The 18,174-nt window shown below is 45.3% G+C and overlaps 2 protein-coding genes across 2 annotated transcripts; one reads left to right on the forward strand and one right to left on the reverse strand.

Moving 5' to 3' along the window:
• The first annotated feature begins 1,416 nt into the window (after positions 1 to 1,416).
• Positions 1,417 to 6,355, forward strand: eif6 (eukaryotic translation initiation factor 6). Its single transcript, XM_082532588.1, has 7 exons — positions 1,417 to 1,522; positions 1,770 to 1,919; positions 2,770 to 2,855; positions 3,001 to 3,176; positions 5,157 to 5,333; positions 5,414 to 5,598; positions 5,791 to 6,355. The coding sequence occupies exons 2-7, from the start codon at positions 1,813 to 1,815 to the stop codon at positions 5,798 to 5,800; spliced, it is 741 nt and encodes a 246-aa protein (XP_082388714.1). The 5' UTR covers positions 1,417 to 1,522; positions 1,770 to 1,812; the 3' UTR covers positions 5,801 to 6,355.
• A 3,637-nt stretch (positions 6,356 to 9,992) lies between these two features.
• On the reverse strand, positions 9,993 to 17,916 carry map1lc3a (microtubule-associated protein 1 light chain 3 alpha). The gene is made up of 4 exons (XM_082532256.1): positions 17,602 to 17,916; positions 14,547 to 14,602; positions 13,556 to 13,662; positions 9,993 to 11,556 (listed from the first exon to the last, which is right to left on the reverse strand). Exons 1-4 carry the CDS (start codon positions 17,639 to 17,641, stop codon positions 11,391 to 11,393), a joined length of 369 nt encoding a protein of 122 aa, XP_082388382.1. The 5' UTR covers positions 17,642 to 17,916; the 3' UTR covers positions 9,993 to 11,390.
• Positions 17,917 to 18,174: the final 258 nt, after the last annotated feature.

Consider the following 18,174-nt stretch of genomic DNA (forward strand, 5'->3'; position numbering starts at 1 on the left):
GGCGCAGCACGAGGACGGAGGAGGAGGAGGATGGCGGTTGCTATGCAGGTTGTTGAGGAAGAAAAAACAGTTTAAAGATTTTTTTTCATGTTGCCTCCTCCTGTGCTCGTGCACGCGCTCGCAGGCACAGAGACATGGTGTAAAAACCTGCTGGAAAAATAACTAAATAACTTAGAAGGCAGAACACCTTCATTTCAGATCATCCAGAACAGCACAGATTATTAATATGAAATTAAAAAAACAAACCTGAATGTGTAATAATTTAGTGTCAGAAATGAATTCATAATTGACATGATTTTGTTTCTGTATAAAAACAGCTGCTCATCATGGGATGGGAAGAAGGGTCCACACTAAACACTGACTCTGCATACATTTCATTTAAATGACAATAAAGTTCTTTTTAAAAAAGACAATCATGATTATTCTTTTGATATCTCAGAGATGTATCAGAAACAATCTAGATTTAAAAGTGAAGCAGCAAAGTGTCTGAAACATAGAATTTGTGCCACCGACAAAACTTTAGCCCAAGACTGTTTAACCACAGAGCCTCGCTCTGCGTGAGGCACGGTGACAGTATGAGACAGTAACAGAGGTAATAATTATCATTTTAATACCACACTTATTATTTTGAATGTATCTTTCGGTGTAGTTTTGCATTTAATTTTGCAGTTTTCTGCATTTATTCCAGTTTTACATCATTAGTGTATTGTAGCTTTACACGACTAAAACTTCTCAGGACTTTATTTAATGTATTTAACGAATGATGGCATGTATGTGTATGTATATATATGTATGCGTGTATGCGGAAATATGTGTGTGTATGTATGTACGCATGCATACATGTATATATACATATGTATGTATGTGCGTGTATGTTTGCAGGTGTATGTATAACTTGTACATATCTTTCTTGTGTAAATGTAAATTTGTCTGTGATTGTGTAAATACTTACGCTATTGTGTACTTCCCACACATAGAGAAATGCCAAACAGCCTTTCATTGTTCTTGTAACAGTGACAATGAAAGCTATTCTATTCTGTTCTATTCTAAAAGTAATGGGTAAAAGTCAAACTAGGGTCAAAGGTCAGAAACTAGCAATATTTATAAAGCAACAGATAATTTCATGCTTTGCATTGGGACCATAATAAAATGAATCGTCACTTTCAAAAACAATGAATAAAAAAAAATAATAATTTATTGTGTTTATTATTAACAAACAGCAGTTTGTGGACGTTCGGGAACGAAAAGAGACACGTCAGTGTTTTTGGACGGACTTTATGAATGAGACATAAAATAAAAAAATTAAAACGAAACAATAAAAAAATATTTGAATCCAGCTTGACAGTAAATAAAAACAAAGATATATTAAGATTTTTAAAGAGGGAACCGCTGTTTGTTTTAAAAGTGAAAAAAAAAATGTGTTACGTCTTACGTCACCACGTTAACCCCGAAGCGGAAGTGAACACGTGGGGTTGAGGCACGGCACCACATCGCATGTTTGGAGGCCACGAGTCTGTTTCAGGTGATTTCTCCTCTTTTCACGTAAATTTTACCAAGTTATTGAAGAACTGACGTCACGGCGTGTGACGTTTAGGGTGTCCAGTGATTTTAAAAACGTTTTAATGAGACCGTTTCCGGTCTGAAAGCTAACCTGAGGGAAAGTAGCCGGTTAGTTAGCCAGTTAGCTGGTTGTCAGCGCTCGTAAATATCCAGGTAAACAGACAGACAGGTGTGACTTCGGGCTATAAACCGTCACTGCTGGTTTTCAGGTGTTTCACAGGTAAATCATCCACCTCTTCCTCCGTCTTCATCATGGCTGTGAGAGCCGCCTTTGAGAAAAACAACGAGATCGGCTGCTTCGCCAAACTGACCAACACGTACTGCCTGGTGGCCATCGGCGGCTCCGAGAACTTCTACAGGTGAGTTCACCTTTGAACAAGCGCCACACTTTGATAACTTTGAGGTGAAGTTGGGACCCAAAGTTACAGCCAGATGTCATCAAGGTGCGTCACATTCCTCAGCCTGTATATAACGAGCTGTGTTTCCTGCTACCGGAGTCAGTCCAGGTGATCCGGTCTCAGTCAGCTGTGTTATAATAATAAACTTAATAATCTCCATCCATCACCACTTTGGTAAACACCTAGGCGTTCCCTGGCTCCGCCCCCAGGCCTCCTCCCTGTAGAACGCCTCACCTGGCTCCTTTCAATGAGGAGGAACAGCGGCTCTACTCCGAGTCCCTGACCGTGTGACAGTGTGATTCTTTCAGTCACTACCCAGAACCTGTAGGTGAGGGTGGAGGTGTAGATCTGCCACCAATTCAACAGCTTCACTTTCACACTCAGGTCTCTGTTCACCAGAACAGACCGGTACAGCATCCACGTCGCTGCTAACGCTGCGTCAGTCCATCTGTCATCTCCCACTCCTCCCTCCTCTCACTTGTGAAGACCCTGAAATATTTAAGCTCCTCCCGTTGGGGCAGTAACTCCTTCCCGGAATGGGCACTCCGCCCTTTTCTTGCTGAGGACTGTGGCTTCAGACTTGGAGGTGCTGATTCTCATTTCTGTTGCTTCAGACTCTGCAGCTAACGCTCCAGTGTGAGCTGGAGGCCACCAACAGAGCCACAGCATCTGCAAAAAGCAGAGATGAAAGTCCAACAAAGTGGAAGCCTCGTGGCTACTGATGGTGATCACTGATATCAGTGTTTCACTTGGTTCTTGTTGACGTATATTTTCCTCGTCTGTTGGAAGTAATCTGATGTTGTGTGTTCAGTGTGTTTGAAGGGGAGCTGTCAGAAACCATCCCAGTGGTTCACGCTTCCATAGCAGGCTGTCGCATCATCGGGAGGATGTGTGTGGGTGAGTAAAGCTGGATAAATGTGTGCAGTGTATGCATCCTTCACAACACACCACTGCCTGCCTTCATCTTTAAACATGGCCGTCGCACTCCTCTGTGCTCGGACCGCTGCAGTCAGACTCACTCGACTCGTTCCCGTTTGTTCAGGAAATCGTCACGGCCTCCTGGTTCCCAACAACACGACAGACCAGGAGCTGCAGCACATCAGAAACTGCCTCCCAGACACCGTGAGGATCCAGAGAGTCGAGGAGAGGCTGTCCGCGCTTGGTAACGTCATCGCCTGCAATGACTACGTCGCGCTGGTCCATCCCGACCTTGACAGGGTGAGACAATCAAACGCGCCCCATCCCTCGGCTGTTCTGAGGGTTACATCGTTTTGTTTGGCTGGAATAATTCACGTTTTACTTAAATTAGTGAAGTAAAATATGAAACTCTTCTGTACTCGCCTGTGAAGCTTCTAACAACCTCATTCAGTTCACTCAGATATTTTTTTCAAGCTGTTTCGGTTTAATGTTTCAGGCTGTGCATTTACTCTACAGACACTGTATTCAAAATATTCTTCAGCTCATCCTCTTCCTTAAAGGTCACCACCTGCCACACTGCAGCAGGTTTAGTTCACTAAATGATTTTTCCAATTAGAATTAAAGCTTAAATAAATTCATTTAACTCTTTTTAAAATTTCACTAATTTTTCCAACTTGGAGGACAATCGTCATTTCAGTCCTGACCAAAATAGTCGAGCAGATGTTCATTTGAGAAAAAAAAACACTTTATTGAAATTTAGCTGAGTCAGAGGTTCTTAGTTAACAGCCAGGCAGCTGGAAGTCCCGCCTCCCACAGCCCAGTCTGTGCACAAGCATCTTCCTCTGTTTCATATCGAGGATCCTCGTTTGGCTCTGAGCAGATTTCACAAGAAAGAGTCCAAAGTTTCCAAACCAGAAGGTTTCAGCTGAGGAGGGAGGCCAGGAGGAGAGGGAGGCCAGGAGGAGAGGGAGGCCAGGAGGAGAGGGAGGCCAGGAGGAGGGGGAGGCCAGGAGGAGGGAGACCAGGAGGACACCCGCCGTTTTTTATCTTTCCTCTGGGTTTGCATCATCGATTGAAGATGACAGTGTGCCGTTATCACTGTGTGCTGTTTGGTCTTTGTGTCCTGCCACACTGAGTGAAATTGAGTGGAGACTGACTCAGAGTCTGAACTCTGTCAGAGCTTCAGACACCGTCCGAAACCGTCACATTTACTGAGGTCTGCAGCAGCGGTCCCCGGGCCCCGCCCCCTCTGTGAGTCGTTTGGTGCCGACCCGCGAGAGTTGAGAGGTGTGAGATTTATGGGTTTCAGGGTTTTTATCGTTAACTCGGTTTCCCTGGGTCTTTTCCCGTGTTGTCTTATTTTGAAAGAAATATTCACATGTTACCATAGCGACCAGAGAGCATTAAGGGGCAGAGAGGAGGATGTTACCCTCAGTGTTGTTGGTGCGTTTCAGGAGGGCGCTGCTAATAAAGTTACACAGTGTTTATTATTATATTTACAGAATACCACAGCTCTTGTCTCGGTCGTATCATTTTGTTTTGTTGTAATTATCCGCGACACCTTCAAGGCCGGTCCGTGAAAATATTGTCTGACATTAAACTGTCTGTGGCTCAAAGGTTGGGGACCGCTGCTGTACATCCTGTAGTTTGGTTTCTGGAGGGCGGACGTCTGCGCTGTAAATAAAGCGTGAGAGTGAGACATCTGAGGCATGTGACCTGAAACTCTGGCTCGTGCTTTCTCAGCCGGCTCAGTGCAGGAGCTGTGTCACGGTCCTCGCTGACGTCTCGCCGTATTTGTCCCCGTGCAACTTCATCCACTTCCCAAAAATGAAAATCAGTTGAGGAATCAACACTTGGACACTGGAGGTGATCCACTTCCTGTTGCAGAGGCGCAAGTACAAGGGTACATAACAGGACCTAAAAAATGTCTCAAGAGAGGCCTGATTTATCAGATCGTGTGAAACAGGTTTGCCTTGTTTTTAGCTGCCTGATGGGGTGTAATGTGCTACAGCTGCCAGAAGGTGGAGGTAATGCACCTGAAAGCTGCTTGTATGCTGCTCACACTGTGTGTTTGTACAGAGAGAGATTCAATAATGGCGCACTGAGGTCATTGAAAAAACCAAAGAGGACTACAGCCAGCGTTTTATGTCAAACATTAAATTAAAGCTTGAGAGCGAACAGCGCCGTGTTTGTGTGTGGTGGAAGTGAATACAACAATCTGTGGCTGTGAGAGCAGTATGGTTTTCCCCGGGTTCATGCTGACACTCACTCTGTTCCCAGGAGACAGAGGAGATCCTGGCGGACACGCTGAAGGTGGAGGTTTTCCGTCAGACGATAGCGGAGCAGGTCCTCGTCGGCTCGTACTGCGCGTTCAGCAACCAGGGAGGCCTCGTCCACCCGAAGACGTCGATAGAAGATCAGGACGAGCTGTCGTCGCTGCTGCAGGTGCCCCTGGTGGTGAGTGCAGCCCGCACGCCGTCACGTGAACTCGACGGTACGAGACGCATTGTAATTTTTGTCACCGGCTTCCTGTTCAGGCGGGCACGGTGAACCGGGGCAGCGAGGTCATCGCGGCAGGGATGGTGGTCAACGACTGGAGCGCGTTCTGCGGCCTGGACACAACCAGCACGGAGCTGTCGGTCATCGAGAGCGTGTTCAGACTCGGTGACACGGCGCAGCCCTCCGCCATCGCCACCAGCATGAGGGACTCGCTGATCGACAGGTAACGCACAAACACACCTGTACTCACACGACAGCGAGGGCTGGTCCTGCGCGCTTGAAGCAGGATCACTGCCTGCAGCTGTTCCTGCCTCTGAGGGACAGTAACTCTGATTCTGGAGCTCGCAGGTGGAAATGAGGTGACGTGTAAACCTTGTAGTCTGACCTTCCTCCTCTCTGCTCTGTTTCCCATCAGCATGGCGTAGACCCGCCTCCCGTTTGCCATCGAGGAGCTCTGCTGCCTGAAGCTCTGCCGCCGGACTTCATTTCTGCACCTCAAACTTCTCCTTCCACACAACACGACTCCCTTTAACTCCAACAGCCTCCTTCTGTTTCTCCTTTCGTACTTCCAACACCTTTTCCCGGGTAGAGTAAAACATCCTGGCAGCTGAAACGGTTTCACAGGACCGGGGACGGGCAGAGAGGGAAATAATGCAGAAATAATAACCCTGTGGTTACACAGTGACGATGTGCACCTGTGCTGGATGTGATTATTGACCCTGATGCTTCAGGTACAGAACGGCTCGATTAGTCTCTTAAAGTCAGTCAGAACACATTTGTATGACGTGTTTCTGTGCACTTACTCTGAAATGATTTCTGGCGGTAACGATGAGAGCGCAGTGTAATTAGCAAACACAGGAAACGCTCCTGCAGAGATGGATGTTCTTCCTCAGACTGTGTGACGAGACAAACTAGACACGGAGGAAGTTTCTTAATGTCTTGTGTGTCTTGTATAAAAAATAAAGCCCATCATCTTTTTATCTGTTTGCTGCTTTTTCTGTTTCTCCTTTCAAAAACTCACAGTGAGGATTAATAATAATAATAATAATAATAATTGACCTCACAGCTGCAAAATCTCCATAAGAGGTTTGTAGGAAGCCGGAGATGATGTGCAGCTCCTGGAGTGCATGGAAGTGAAGATTGTTTTAGAGGGCAAAGGTCCAAGAAGTCGAAGCTTTTCCCTCTAAAACGAATCTGGTGACCCTCAGGAGGGACTCCACCCTCAGTTTGGACAAAATTGTCTAACAGGAAATGAGGGCGAGATTTTATTTCTGCACAATGATTGCTTCTGTTTTTTTAATACTTGGACTCACTACAACACACGAAGGTTTCTCAACAATGTTTGCAGATTTTTTTTCTTTCCTTCTCTAAAGTTTTCAGGAGTTTCGGTGAATTCTGACCTGAGGTGTTTACACCTGCAGCAGCAGACTGTCCAGCCTGAACCCTCAGAGCAGCTCGTTGTTCTATGATACGTTTCTGTTTTGTAGAGGTTCACACATTCACCTGATTCAATCCCAGGAGGAGCATCTGGTGTAAAAATCTGCTGCATCAAACATGGAGCCCCCTGCTGTGGTGACCCTTTCTAATGAAGCCATGCACAGCGTTCCCTTTATAATATGAAAACTGTGAGTGGGAGGACCTCGAAGTGCAGACAGGTTAGTTTTTCCCAGCTTTTTTGAGCCTCTGGGAATGTTCACAGTATGAGGCCAAATTCTGACTCGGGTGGGAACTTCCCTCTGTACAGAGCCCCCCCTGCAGGCTTAATGGTGACATCTTGAGCAGTTTATTATCATTATCAGTAGTTTGCTGTTACTTAGAGATGATGTGTTTTTCCCACTCGTCTCTTTAGTTGTTGTGCAGATGGTTTCATGAGGTTTGTACCTGCAGCTCATCTGTGAGAGGATGAATATTACAAACACTTTTTCAGCCAAACAAAATGTTTCGGACGATTCTGTTGCATCACTCCTAAAGGTGTCAGGTTTCTTGAAGTTCATCTGACGATGTCAGTGTTTCACCGAAGCTGCTCTGAAGTCAAACGTAAGTGGTCCTAATGAGCACCATGACATCACAGCTGTGTCGATGGAAGATGTAAATAGGGCTGGGCTATATCATACCGTTCACGGTAATACCGGTGTAATTTTGGGCAACGATAGGAAAATGAAATATCGCGATAGAATATGGGTAAAAAGCGCATGCGCAGTGCCTTTGTTTACATACGCACATTGCGGCGACGCAGAATGAGAAGAGCGAAAGCGGATCATAAAATGAAACGTTTTTTATTTTATTTTTTTATTAGTAATATAAACATACAAACAAAATGCACCATATATTACAGATTCAGAGAACAGATATTTCTTACATATTAGCAACTTTCATACATAGTGAAAATAAAATATAAAGATGGGGTCACATAATTTAACAGGTTATTAACTCACTAAATCAAAATCTCCCATAAAGGAAACAAAAAAAGCAGCCTTTTCTTTTTAACTAAAGTCAAAGATTTAACCAACAAGTTTAAGTCGTTTTTCCAGTAAGCTTCGTAAAATGAAACGGATGAACCAAAACTGGTTTGTAAAAATGCTGCAGTGGTGTGGAACTGGTTTAGCTTTCGTCCGTCAGATACACAACAAAGCACTATTTTTGGTAGCGCATGCTAGCGGGCCGGTATTACCGTATTGTTTGGAAAATACGGCGCACTTAAAATCAATCCTTTGATTTTTCTGAAAGTCGACAGAGCCCCTTATAATCCCGTGTGCCTTATGTATGAACTCTGGTTGTGTTACTGACCTGGAAACGATTTTATGTGCACGGCGCTCGAAAATCTGTCAAATGTTTCAGTACGACTTTGCTGAGCTACGACGCCGCACCGCTTGATGGATTGTCGGAGCGTTACGGCTATCGTAGGCGGAGCCTCGCGGAGTGATACGTGCTGAGCTTAAACATAATATTACCGTATTGTGTGTGTATAACCTCTTTTTAAGTTTTGTGCATATTATACATGGTTATGCTGAGGATGTGTCGGCCAGTTTCCACTGAAATGCCTTTTGGTTAAACTGTCAGCGAGGAATTTGCACTGTTACATTTTTATATAACTTTAATGCAGATAAAAAACAGCTGCTTGTTTAAGTGAAAATACATTGATGGGTTTTTTTTGCACTAATAAAGTTGTGGAGTTGTAAAGTATTTTGTCTGGTGTCAATTATATTGTCAGTTATATCGTTATCGCAAATTTTTAAATGTATATCGTGATAAATATTTTTGGTCATATCGCCCTGCTCTAGATGTAAACATTGCTTTAAAGGAGGCTCTGAAGTGAGGAGGGCACCACAGCAACTCATCTGCCTCCACCTCCTCCTGTCTCAGCTCATTCATCGCACTGACCCTCTGCATGTCCTCCTTCACTACATCCACGAACCTCCTCTGAACAGCTCCACCCTCTCCAAACCATCACAGCAGGTCTCAACACCATCTTCTAAACCTTCCTTTTCACTCTTGTTCCTCTCCTTCTGTCACAAATAACCCCTGATACTTTTGTTGTCTTTTCTTTGGCTTTTAGAAATCTGGTACAAAGCAAAGACAGCACATCTCTCCTGTCTGAGCTCAGCTGCTTTGACTGACTGTAAAATAGACAATATGTGTTTTAAAGCCTCAGTTCCATTATATACCACAGGGTCGCTCTGCTGTTGTCCCCAGACTCTGGAATGGTCCAACAATTAAGTCAAAGCAGGTGGAAACAGGTGTTGAGGAACTTAAAATGACAGAAGTGAAACATGGTTTTTGTCCTTTGTGGATGTTTTCTTGAGGATGGGTGGGAGTCAGACGTCTCAGGATTACTTGACTATTAAGGGTAACTTTCCACAGCTGTGACAGGTTTAATTATAAACGGTGCTTCTGTGTAAATAGTCAGTGGCTGCTGAGCCAGGAGACAAGAACAGAGCTTCACGAGATGAAGTGAACTGTAAAAATCAGACAAAGGATGTAAAAAGTAGAGTTCAGTGTCTGACGAAGGAGTGGAGGATGAGTAGTCCTGCTGATTCCAAACCAGAGTCAGAGTAAACACAGTCAGACGACAGAGTACTGATGTTTCTGCCAGAAAGCAAAGAAAACTTCTCAGGCTACTTCAGGTGAAACACAGACTTCACAGCACGAAAGCAGCGAGATGGTTTCAACACCCGCACAAGACGAGCCTCCAAACTTCTGCACCAAAGTGACGAGACCAGAACTGAACTTTGAGATGAGTCAGCACAGGCTGGAACAAAGCAGGGAGGTGCAGCATGTTATCAGACACTGCTGCTGGACGAGCCGCAGTCCTCGGCCTGAAAGCTGCACGTAGCGGTGACACTGATCCAAAGCACGCAGCCGAGTCGACCCTTCAGTCGCTGGATCTAGTACGATGGAGACAACCCAGGACCTGCAGGCGAGTTCTCCCACCTGAGAAACTGATGCACAACTATCGCACAAACCTTTGAAGGGGGGTCGTCTCATCATTTATTGCTACAGTCAGGTCCACAGTTTGGTGTCCAAAAACAGTTTCTATAGTCTTGCCTCTGAACACCATCGCAGTCAGCAGACGTCTGAAAGTGACTTCACACAACAAAGCAGAAAAAAGCCGAGTCATCATTTTAAAGGCAACTTTTTATTTATTTATTGGCAAATAATTTGAATTAGGTTGTAGCAACGCATCTATGTACACCCTCAGTACAGTGACAACGTCAGAAAGCCTAAAGAAACACACACTCTGTAATACAGCTCGATTATACGATCCTTTAAACGAACACGGGTCTTTTTTTTTTTCAGTTTCAAACATATTTTCACTTACTTTCAGTTTTTGGTTTGGGAGACATCAAAAAGGACTAAATGGAAACAATACAATCACATCCAGAGCTTAAAATCAACAAACATTTATAAAAAAAAAAAGGAAAGTAAAACATGCAGGTTCGTAGTGCAGAACTTTTTTTGTCAGTGAATTCCTGTTAAAGACGGAAACGAGGAGCAGATACAAAAAGAGAGTTGTTATACAGCAATTACTAAAAAAACCTACACCAAGTCTTTTTTTATATATTTGTATTAATCGATGTGCAAAAGAAGCTCATTCAGATCCTACATTAAATACATTTATTATGTGAATGCTACCGTGGTGTTCTTACAGGGAGGAGGCGCCGCCGCAGCGCCTCAGCGTGTCAAAATAAAAGCATAACAGCCTCCCGCCGTGTCGTCCCTCCCGTCAAACACACCCTACTCCGAGTGTCTTCGGGACCTCGCGCCGTTGTGCTTACGGGGTCGTGAATGAAGACAGACGATATGAACGGCGAGTGTTTTTCAGCGTTAGTGTCAGGAGAAATATTGCACATGGAAAATTACTGTGAATGCTAACAGCTCGATGAGGATCACAGTAATCTTGAGCCCGATTGTCAGCCGATGGTTGGCCAGCGGCGGCGCGCTGAGCTTCGGCTGACAGGAAACAAACTGGGAGCTACAAACACAAACGAAACTACGTTTCAAACAACAAAAAAACAGATTCAAAATGAGTTTAAAAAGGAAAAAATGAAACTTCTCAGACTCTAATCTTCTAGCTTACACATCTGCTGATGCACTGATCAGCTTTGACTCCTTCAGGCTACACCCTGACCTCCGCCTGCCTGGTTTCAAGTTTGATACGTGTGTAGCGTAACGGAGGAAAAACCGATCGGTTAATCAATCACGCATCATCGAGACATCGTTTAAAAACTTCTTTATCACTAGTCGGTTTGTGTCACCCTTTCAAAATAAGAGAACTCAGCCTGTGGGGGGCCAACAGAAGAAGGGAGGAAAATCCGATCGGATTTTTTTTTGAAGGAGACACAGGATATTCTCTGGGTTTCGGAGCTACTGGCTGACCAAAGTGAAGAAGGTGCTCGACTACGACAGAGAGAAAGAGAGGGGGGTGGGGGAGAAAAGGCGCTGCTGGAGGCGGAGTTTCTGGTCGTCCGCCCTTTCTTCTCTCACAGCACCCGAGGACGTCCCCGCTCTCCCTCCCTAGCAGCGGCCGAAGGTCTCCTGCGAGGCATAGACCATGTAGAGGAAGCCGTCCTCGTCTCTCTCCTGCTCGTAGATCTCAGAGATGGACGTAGACACCGACACCATGCTGTGCTGGTTGACCAGCAGGAAGAAGGCCTGCGTGGGGTTCAGCTGCAGTCGGCGCCTGGAGGAGGGAGAAGTGGAAAATTTATCCACCCATCACTTCACTTTTTAAGGTCAAGCTGGAGATAAGATCAGTTATCTGAACTCCTGCAACTGACATATCCTTCAGCCCTGCAGTGGGTCACAGAGGTGTAACCAGTGGGTGTGGCTTCACCTCTGCAGCAGGAATAGAAGTGAAACTGGGAGATGAAATGATCTCTGCGGGTTTTCCAACACTCGACTGTTTTTTCCAGCTGTGGCAGCGCCTCCTGCTGCTGTTTCATAGAGACTGAGGGTTCAGAGGGTCGTACTACGGAGCGCGGTTAATGGCTCGCTGAGCGGTGCTGAGGTCAGAGATTTGTTTCATGAAAGCGGCTCTCCTTTCACCTGGCTAAATCACCATGGTAACTGATGCTGAGCACACCACCTGGTCAGCAGCAGGTTGTGTTCATAGTTTGGGTTCCTGACATGATGTACGAGGCACCGCCGTATAAAACGTCTACATTCTTGCCTCTGAATGACACGACCACAGCCGCCGGGCATAAAGCGCACACTTTAATCCCCGCCTTCCTCTCCCATCCGCTCGGCTCAAAATAAAGAGCGCCTAAAATCACTTAGAATTGATTGAGAAGTCGATCACGTGAGTCCTGAGAAGGTCCAGGATGAGCGAGCGCATTTTTCTAAAGGTCTTACATCGGCCGCCCGGCTCTCTGCGTATTGATTTTAATATCCTTTTATGTTCGTTTAGAGCTTTTAATCAACAAGCAGCAGCCGATTCACCGAAGGCTGAACCACAGATCACTTTCACCATCGATTCATCCGCTGATTATTTTTAAGATTTATTTTGTCCATAAAAGTCTCCAGTTAGTGAATTATTACTCAAACTTGCTGGTTATCATTTCCAAGACTCTTTAATCAAAAAACCTGCACATACTGAGTCTGCATCAGGAGCAGCTTCACACATCTGAGCTGCAGGTAATCAGCTGTTATCTCTTATCTGTGGCTTCTGGCTCTTTGATGAACCCATCTGACACTTCTGACTTTGTTCTGCTCGGTCCTTCGCACAGCTTCGCATCACACCACATCGTTTCACCAGCAGAGCTTTTAGGCTGCAGACTCTTATTTTGAAAATTAACAGGCTATATGCTGTTCCTGTGTTGGACCTGTCGTCATCTGCGGGGCTTCGGGCAGCACAACATTACAGTGAAATGAAGAGCCGTTGTTTCCTGAGCAGAGTCTCAGAGGAGATCGTCGAGGACCTCCCCGCTGCACCAAACCCCTACAGCGCCCCCCTTGGGTGGTGGGCCCACTGGGGTGCACCAAGCCTTCTTTAGGCTAAGCCCAGCTGTGGCTCTAGGGTGAGATCCTGGTGACCTTGTCCTGGGTGGAGTACACTGCACGCTTGATATTTTAGTCATCACAGGATCTCACACCGAGGCTGAGACAAACGTGTGCTGAGCACTGAACTGAACCCTGCTTCATTACAGAAACTCTGACGGAGCTTTTTCTAAACACTGAGGATGTTGAATCGAGGAACACTTCTGCATTATCATTTTTCACCTCCCTCCTCTTTCATTTTCCACCCTCAGCCTTCACTTTAGAGGCCAACACTTTCATCTTGTACAAACTCCAGCACGCTGACCATCTGTAAATCCACTGATGCACGACGGACCTACAGCTAATTCACTCTTATGGCTGATTGACATTAAAAAGATCTTATTTCTGCCTCCTCAGCATTTGGATGATAATTATTACCAGTGGCCTCACAAACCACAGATATATTATGGTTTATTATATGTCTTTACTGCTGGACTGTAAATTTTTTAATTTATTGGCCCATTATTCTGTGAACAGAATGAGCCTCTCCTCCTCATCAGGCAAACTGAACTGTGCCAGATCCACCGACCTGAAACTGCAGTAAATGTATTTTAAACACTACAGACTACAATGCACGCTCACTGACAGCTGCACACATGGCAGCTAATAACCTGCAGTGCTGATGCTGGTGCAGCTCTGCTTACCTGATGATTTTGACCAGCTCGCTCATGTTGACGTGGTCCGGTACCAGGAACTTGGTCTTGTCCAAAACGGGTAACTGTTTCTCTCCCTTATACCGTTCAATGATCACCTGCAGGCACAAAGCACACAGACGAGTGTCACTAAGACAAAACTTGCCCTACAAACATAGACTGTATACAAAAGATGCACACGGGCACCATGAAGTCTCTGATTGGTTTAAGTTCTGCTCTGTAGGCTTGATTTTAGCATTTTAGCTGCTGCCATGTTCTTTAAAACTACACATGACCGTATTTGAACTGAACCTCAGACTTCTTCTAGTCTAAGCATGTCGGACATTTTAACGTGTTCTTTCTAATGGCCAGCAGAGGGCGACTCCCCTGTTTGTCGCGCTTGCTAGCCTCAAGTCTGTCTAAAGAAAACACAATGTTCATTTTGTAAACAACAGTTGCACTTTGCTTGCAGACAGTAAAGACGGAAAACACTCTGCTTTAAAGTTTCAGAAATAGGACTCAACAACAGGTCACATGACGTTAATCATGTCCATCTTTTATGTACAGTCTGTGGTTGAAACCTGATTTTCTGGCTTTTTTCCTGCTGTATGGAAATATAACGGCACACAAATGTGTAACTACAGAGGGAGTCTGTGAGCTGTAAGACTTTGAGGTAATTATTTAAAGTCACATCTGAAATTTTAGCTCACAAAGACAAAATTTACAAAACTTGATTTCAGATTAAAACCTGTTCTGGGAAATATGATCTAAATCTTTAAATATAATCTCTGACTGGAAGACATTTTTAGTACAAGGTCAACTGTGGACCGAAGCATCACATCGATCGCTCTGAAGTGAAGACTGGTTTGATTCGCTGCTTTCAGACACTCCACCCTCTGCTTCCTGCACTCCGGTAACCTCCGGTTCATCCCAGTGGAATCATCTTTATTTCCACTAACAAAGCTCAGTGAAGTGTGGTGTGATTCAGTGTGAAGCAGCTTACGGGGATCTTGTTGGGGTGCTGCTCGCGGATCTGCTGGACCTCTTTGCACCGGTCAGCTGTGGAGAAAAGACACAAATGGTCACAAAAACAAAGTTCATTTCTTGTTCAGTCGAACCAGGAACCATCCTCGCTCTTATTTTGAAAGTCCAGCCAATAACAACCAGCTAACTCTGACTTCATGTCTGCTTCCCTACAGTGAGGCTGGACATGTGGGTGTTGCCTCGAGTCCTGTAATCAGACAGACTCCAGCTCTACCAGCTGGTGATGGCAGCCATCCGTCACCTCTGTAGGGTCAGTTTAACCAGAACCTGCTTCATGTGCCGCTGCGCTGAGCTCACCAAGGATACTGTGGCCATGATGGTGAGTTCATCAGCGGGGCAGCTGGTTCCTGCTCTGTTGTGCTCCAGGATTCTCCTGGCTCAGTATGAGCTTTTATGAATGCACTGCACACATAAGCACGAATTCATTTATTATCTAATAGAATGTGACTTTGTGGAAAACACTGGATATTTTCATTATCTGTATTATTTAAAGTTCTCTCCTCTCCAGATGGAGACTGAGTTTGTGTTTTGTCAGAAAATCCACAAGACGTGACAAATGTTGCGTTCCAGATGAGGGAAAAATGGAACCGCAGCTCTACAAGGCTACAAGTTTGTGTCCTCGCTGCATCCCTGTTGTGTACTCTAACCTCCTGCTTCCTCGCCATATTGTAACGTTTCATTTCTAGTGTGATGTGTGAATGCATTCAGAGATCACAGAGCTGTTTAGTGCAGTGCAGAGAGCCATTCCCCCACACAGCTGCAACAATTAGTCAGTGAACAACACGGTTGTCAACTGGGAGACAACGAACCAGCGACTGAAAGATCATTTTAGTCGGTTTTCAGGTAAAGACCACTTAAAGCTTCTTAAAAGTGATGAAAAAAAAATGACATGAGAGTAAACTAGGTGTAGTCAGAGAGGATCTGTTTAACCACGTGGTTAATTAGCATCAGTCTCTTTGGCTTCTTCTTTCACATTAAGTCTCTTTTATTTTCAAGGCAGAGCTCTGGTGTTTGCATCTCTTCACAGCTTTGCATATTATTATGTTAAACGTCTCCTTTAATGCCCACAGGCTTTCCTTTCAGTACCCATTTCAAGCTTTGCAATGTTTTTTTTCTTTTTTTACTGCCTCACTATCTAATTTTACAGCATGCTGCCCTCTCTGAACCTCCTACTGGCCTATTTCAGAAAAACTGCTTTTCCTTTTTCAAATACCGGCCGGGTTCAAAGCTCAGGTGGCTCAGAGCAGCAGCAGCTGAGTGTGAATGGCTCCTTTGTTTCAGTGTGGAGGTGTTTATTGGAAGCCAGCTACAGTCCTGCTCCAGGTTCTGCAAGATCACCTGTCTTTAGTTTGAATGTAAATATTCGTACTCACTTGGCTCCTGGAGAGAGTCACACCTCCCACCTCTAAGATCAGGCTTCACATTTTCCTTTCTGATCAGCTTTATGAAGTTAGGGCTGGATCAGGTGACCCCGAACGATCAGCCTCGACTATACTTTTCACGTCCACGAGGACACAAGTGCAAAAAATTTTGGTATCAGACGGTGATAGTTGATTTTTTGTGATCGTGAAGACTCGTCCACAGAGAATTTGCATTACAATGCACCAACTACCATGCACCCCAGGCAGCGGCACAACAGGAATAATTACTCAGCCGTTGTGCTTCCAGCTGTGTCGGCAACTGAATACAAACCAAGGCTGAAGTCTGTCTTTATTAATCACATCTTCTTCTTTCTTCGTCTACCATCAAATTTCAGGAAGAGGATGCTGAAATAATGATACATCCTTTTCTTAATGGCTAGCAGAGGGCGACTCATCTGGTCGCAGATTTGCAGAGGTTCATGGGAAAACGGCCTGCTCCCTTGCTGTGACCTCAGTAAACTCTTTCCTGTTGATAGGCTCAATCCAAACAAGATGGCGACGGGGCAAATGCTCAGCTCAGGGCTTCATAACAGGAATATATGATGCTGCAGTCGCGACGCCCGTCTTCAGTAATGTTTACACTGAAATCTTAGTCGTCCGAGAGCGACTCTTTAATGAAGCGTTTAAATATTTGCTGAGTGACTTTTTTGAAAACATTATTGTATCTGCTGCAATGAACAGACGACTGGCTGTTCTCTCTTCTGTGGTTTGCTTTGCCTTCCATCAAAAGGTGGAGGCAGATGGCTGCTTCTCCCTGAGAATGGTATCTTCCTGTTAAATGGGTGTTCATTCTCCCCACTGTTGCCATGTGCAGTTCACAGGAGATCCTCTGATTGTTGGGGTTCTGGGGGTGTTTACCCTAACATGAACTGGTGCTATATGAATAAAAGTGAACTGGAAAGCGTATTATAGTAACTCCAAGTGTGGTAAACATGTCCCCTGTTGTGTAACACTTCTGTAATGTGTGTCAGTGTGACACAATTCAAACAGCTGCTAAACAAACAGCACGCACAGGTCTACGAGAGCGGCTGAAAGCAGGTTATAAGCACAGAGCAGAAGGCGGTGAATGCAGCGTTTCTTGCATCTCTGCTTCTCTGTAAATGGAAAGATTATGCAACGAGCCGGACTCCGGGCTCCTCCCTGCCCGGCTCTGGGGGGCTGTCTCTCGACCTCATATTTCAACATAAATCGCTGAACACGTGTGTTGGGATAATGTGTCAGCACATGTTGTTTTTCCTTTCAGCAAACACACACCAGTGAGGTGATCCGGCCGTGTAAACGGAGACCTAGCTGGCTGCGAGCTAGCCGGACAGTGACCCAGATGGCCCTTTAACACCTCTCGGCCCGGAGGCTGCTGCCTCACACAGTAAAAACGGGATTTTCACCTTTGATTCGCGAGTAAAGAAATACTCTGTTAGCCTACCCACCCTAGTTCCCGGACACTTGTAGCAGCTATAGTAACACAGCACCGACACCCTTTCACTGCACTTTAAATACAAAGAGCTGAGCTAGGCGGCTAACGGGCTAGCAGCTCAGCGGCTGTTTGCAGGCACTTAAGCCAGCTAAATAACACCTTTCCCGGGGCTTTCTTACCAAATGTCCTCCTTTGTTTGAAGGGTCTGTCGGACGGCATCTCGGTCCGGGTTATTAAACAGTTATACACAAATGAATAACGCAGTAGTTACAGCCAACAGCGCAGGTCCGTCTCTTCGGTTCGAGTCTCTGGTTCGTCTGAAGCCAAAACAGCTCCGGACAAACAAAGACAGTAAACCGAGCCTCTGACGTCACCCGCTGCATTTAAAGGGGACGTGCATCGATCCCTGAACCCAGAGAGCAGCTTTGCATTCACGTTAACAGAAGTGCAAAGTTTAACTAGTTATACAAACCAGCCCGTGATTCACACGGTGGTTTAGAGTTTAACGCGACACAGCAGTGTTTTCATTTTGTACTGAGAGGAAATGACGAAAGGTTCGTGAATCAGCTGTAATGTCAGGCTGTGTTTTGCTTCAGCAGGGGCGTTCCTAGGTTTGTTTTAGAGGAGGTGGGGGGATGGGGTGTCTCAGTGATCTCTGATGGTTTTGTTTGTGTTCATTGACATTTTCATATACTTTTCATCAGCTGTGTTGATTTTATCGATTTTTCTCCATCTATGATGATCTTCATCTC

The sequence above is a fragment of the Aulonocara stuartgranti genome (assembly GCF_965226115.1).
Source record: "Aulonocara stuartgranti genome assembly, chromosome: 5".
In the NCBI taxonomy this organism is placed as follows: domain Eukaryota; kingdom Metazoa; phylum Chordata; class Actinopteri; order Cichliformes; family Cichlidae; genus Aulonocara; species Aulonocara stuartgranti.

Bases quoted from the DNA above. Each gene is read 5' to 3' on its own strand.
- eif6 (XM_082532588.1), top strand. From the start codon at position 1,813: ATGGCTGTGAGAGCCGCCTTTGAGAAAAACAACGAGATCGGCTGCTTC. The intron at 2,856-3,000 runs GTGAGTAAAGCT...CCGTTTGTTCAG, and splicing joins CATCGGGAGGATGTGTGTGG to GAAATCGTCACGGCCTCCTG. The intron at 3,177-5,156 runs GTGAGACAATCA...CTCTGTTCCCAG, and splicing joins TCCATCCCGACCTTGACAGG to GAGACAGAGGAGATCCTGGC.
- map1lc3a (XM_082532256.1), bottom strand. From the start codon at position 17,641: ATGCCGTCCGACAGACCCTTCAAACAAAGGAGGACATTTG. The intron at 14,603-17,601 runs GTAAGAAAGCCC...TTTTCTCCACAG, and splicing joins CAAACAAAGGAGGACATTTG to CTGACCGGTGCAAAGAGGTC. The intron at 11,557-13,555 runs GTAAGCAGAGCT...TCCCTCCTCCAG, and splicing joins GAGCTGGTCAAAATCATCAG to GCGCCGACTGCAGCTGAACC.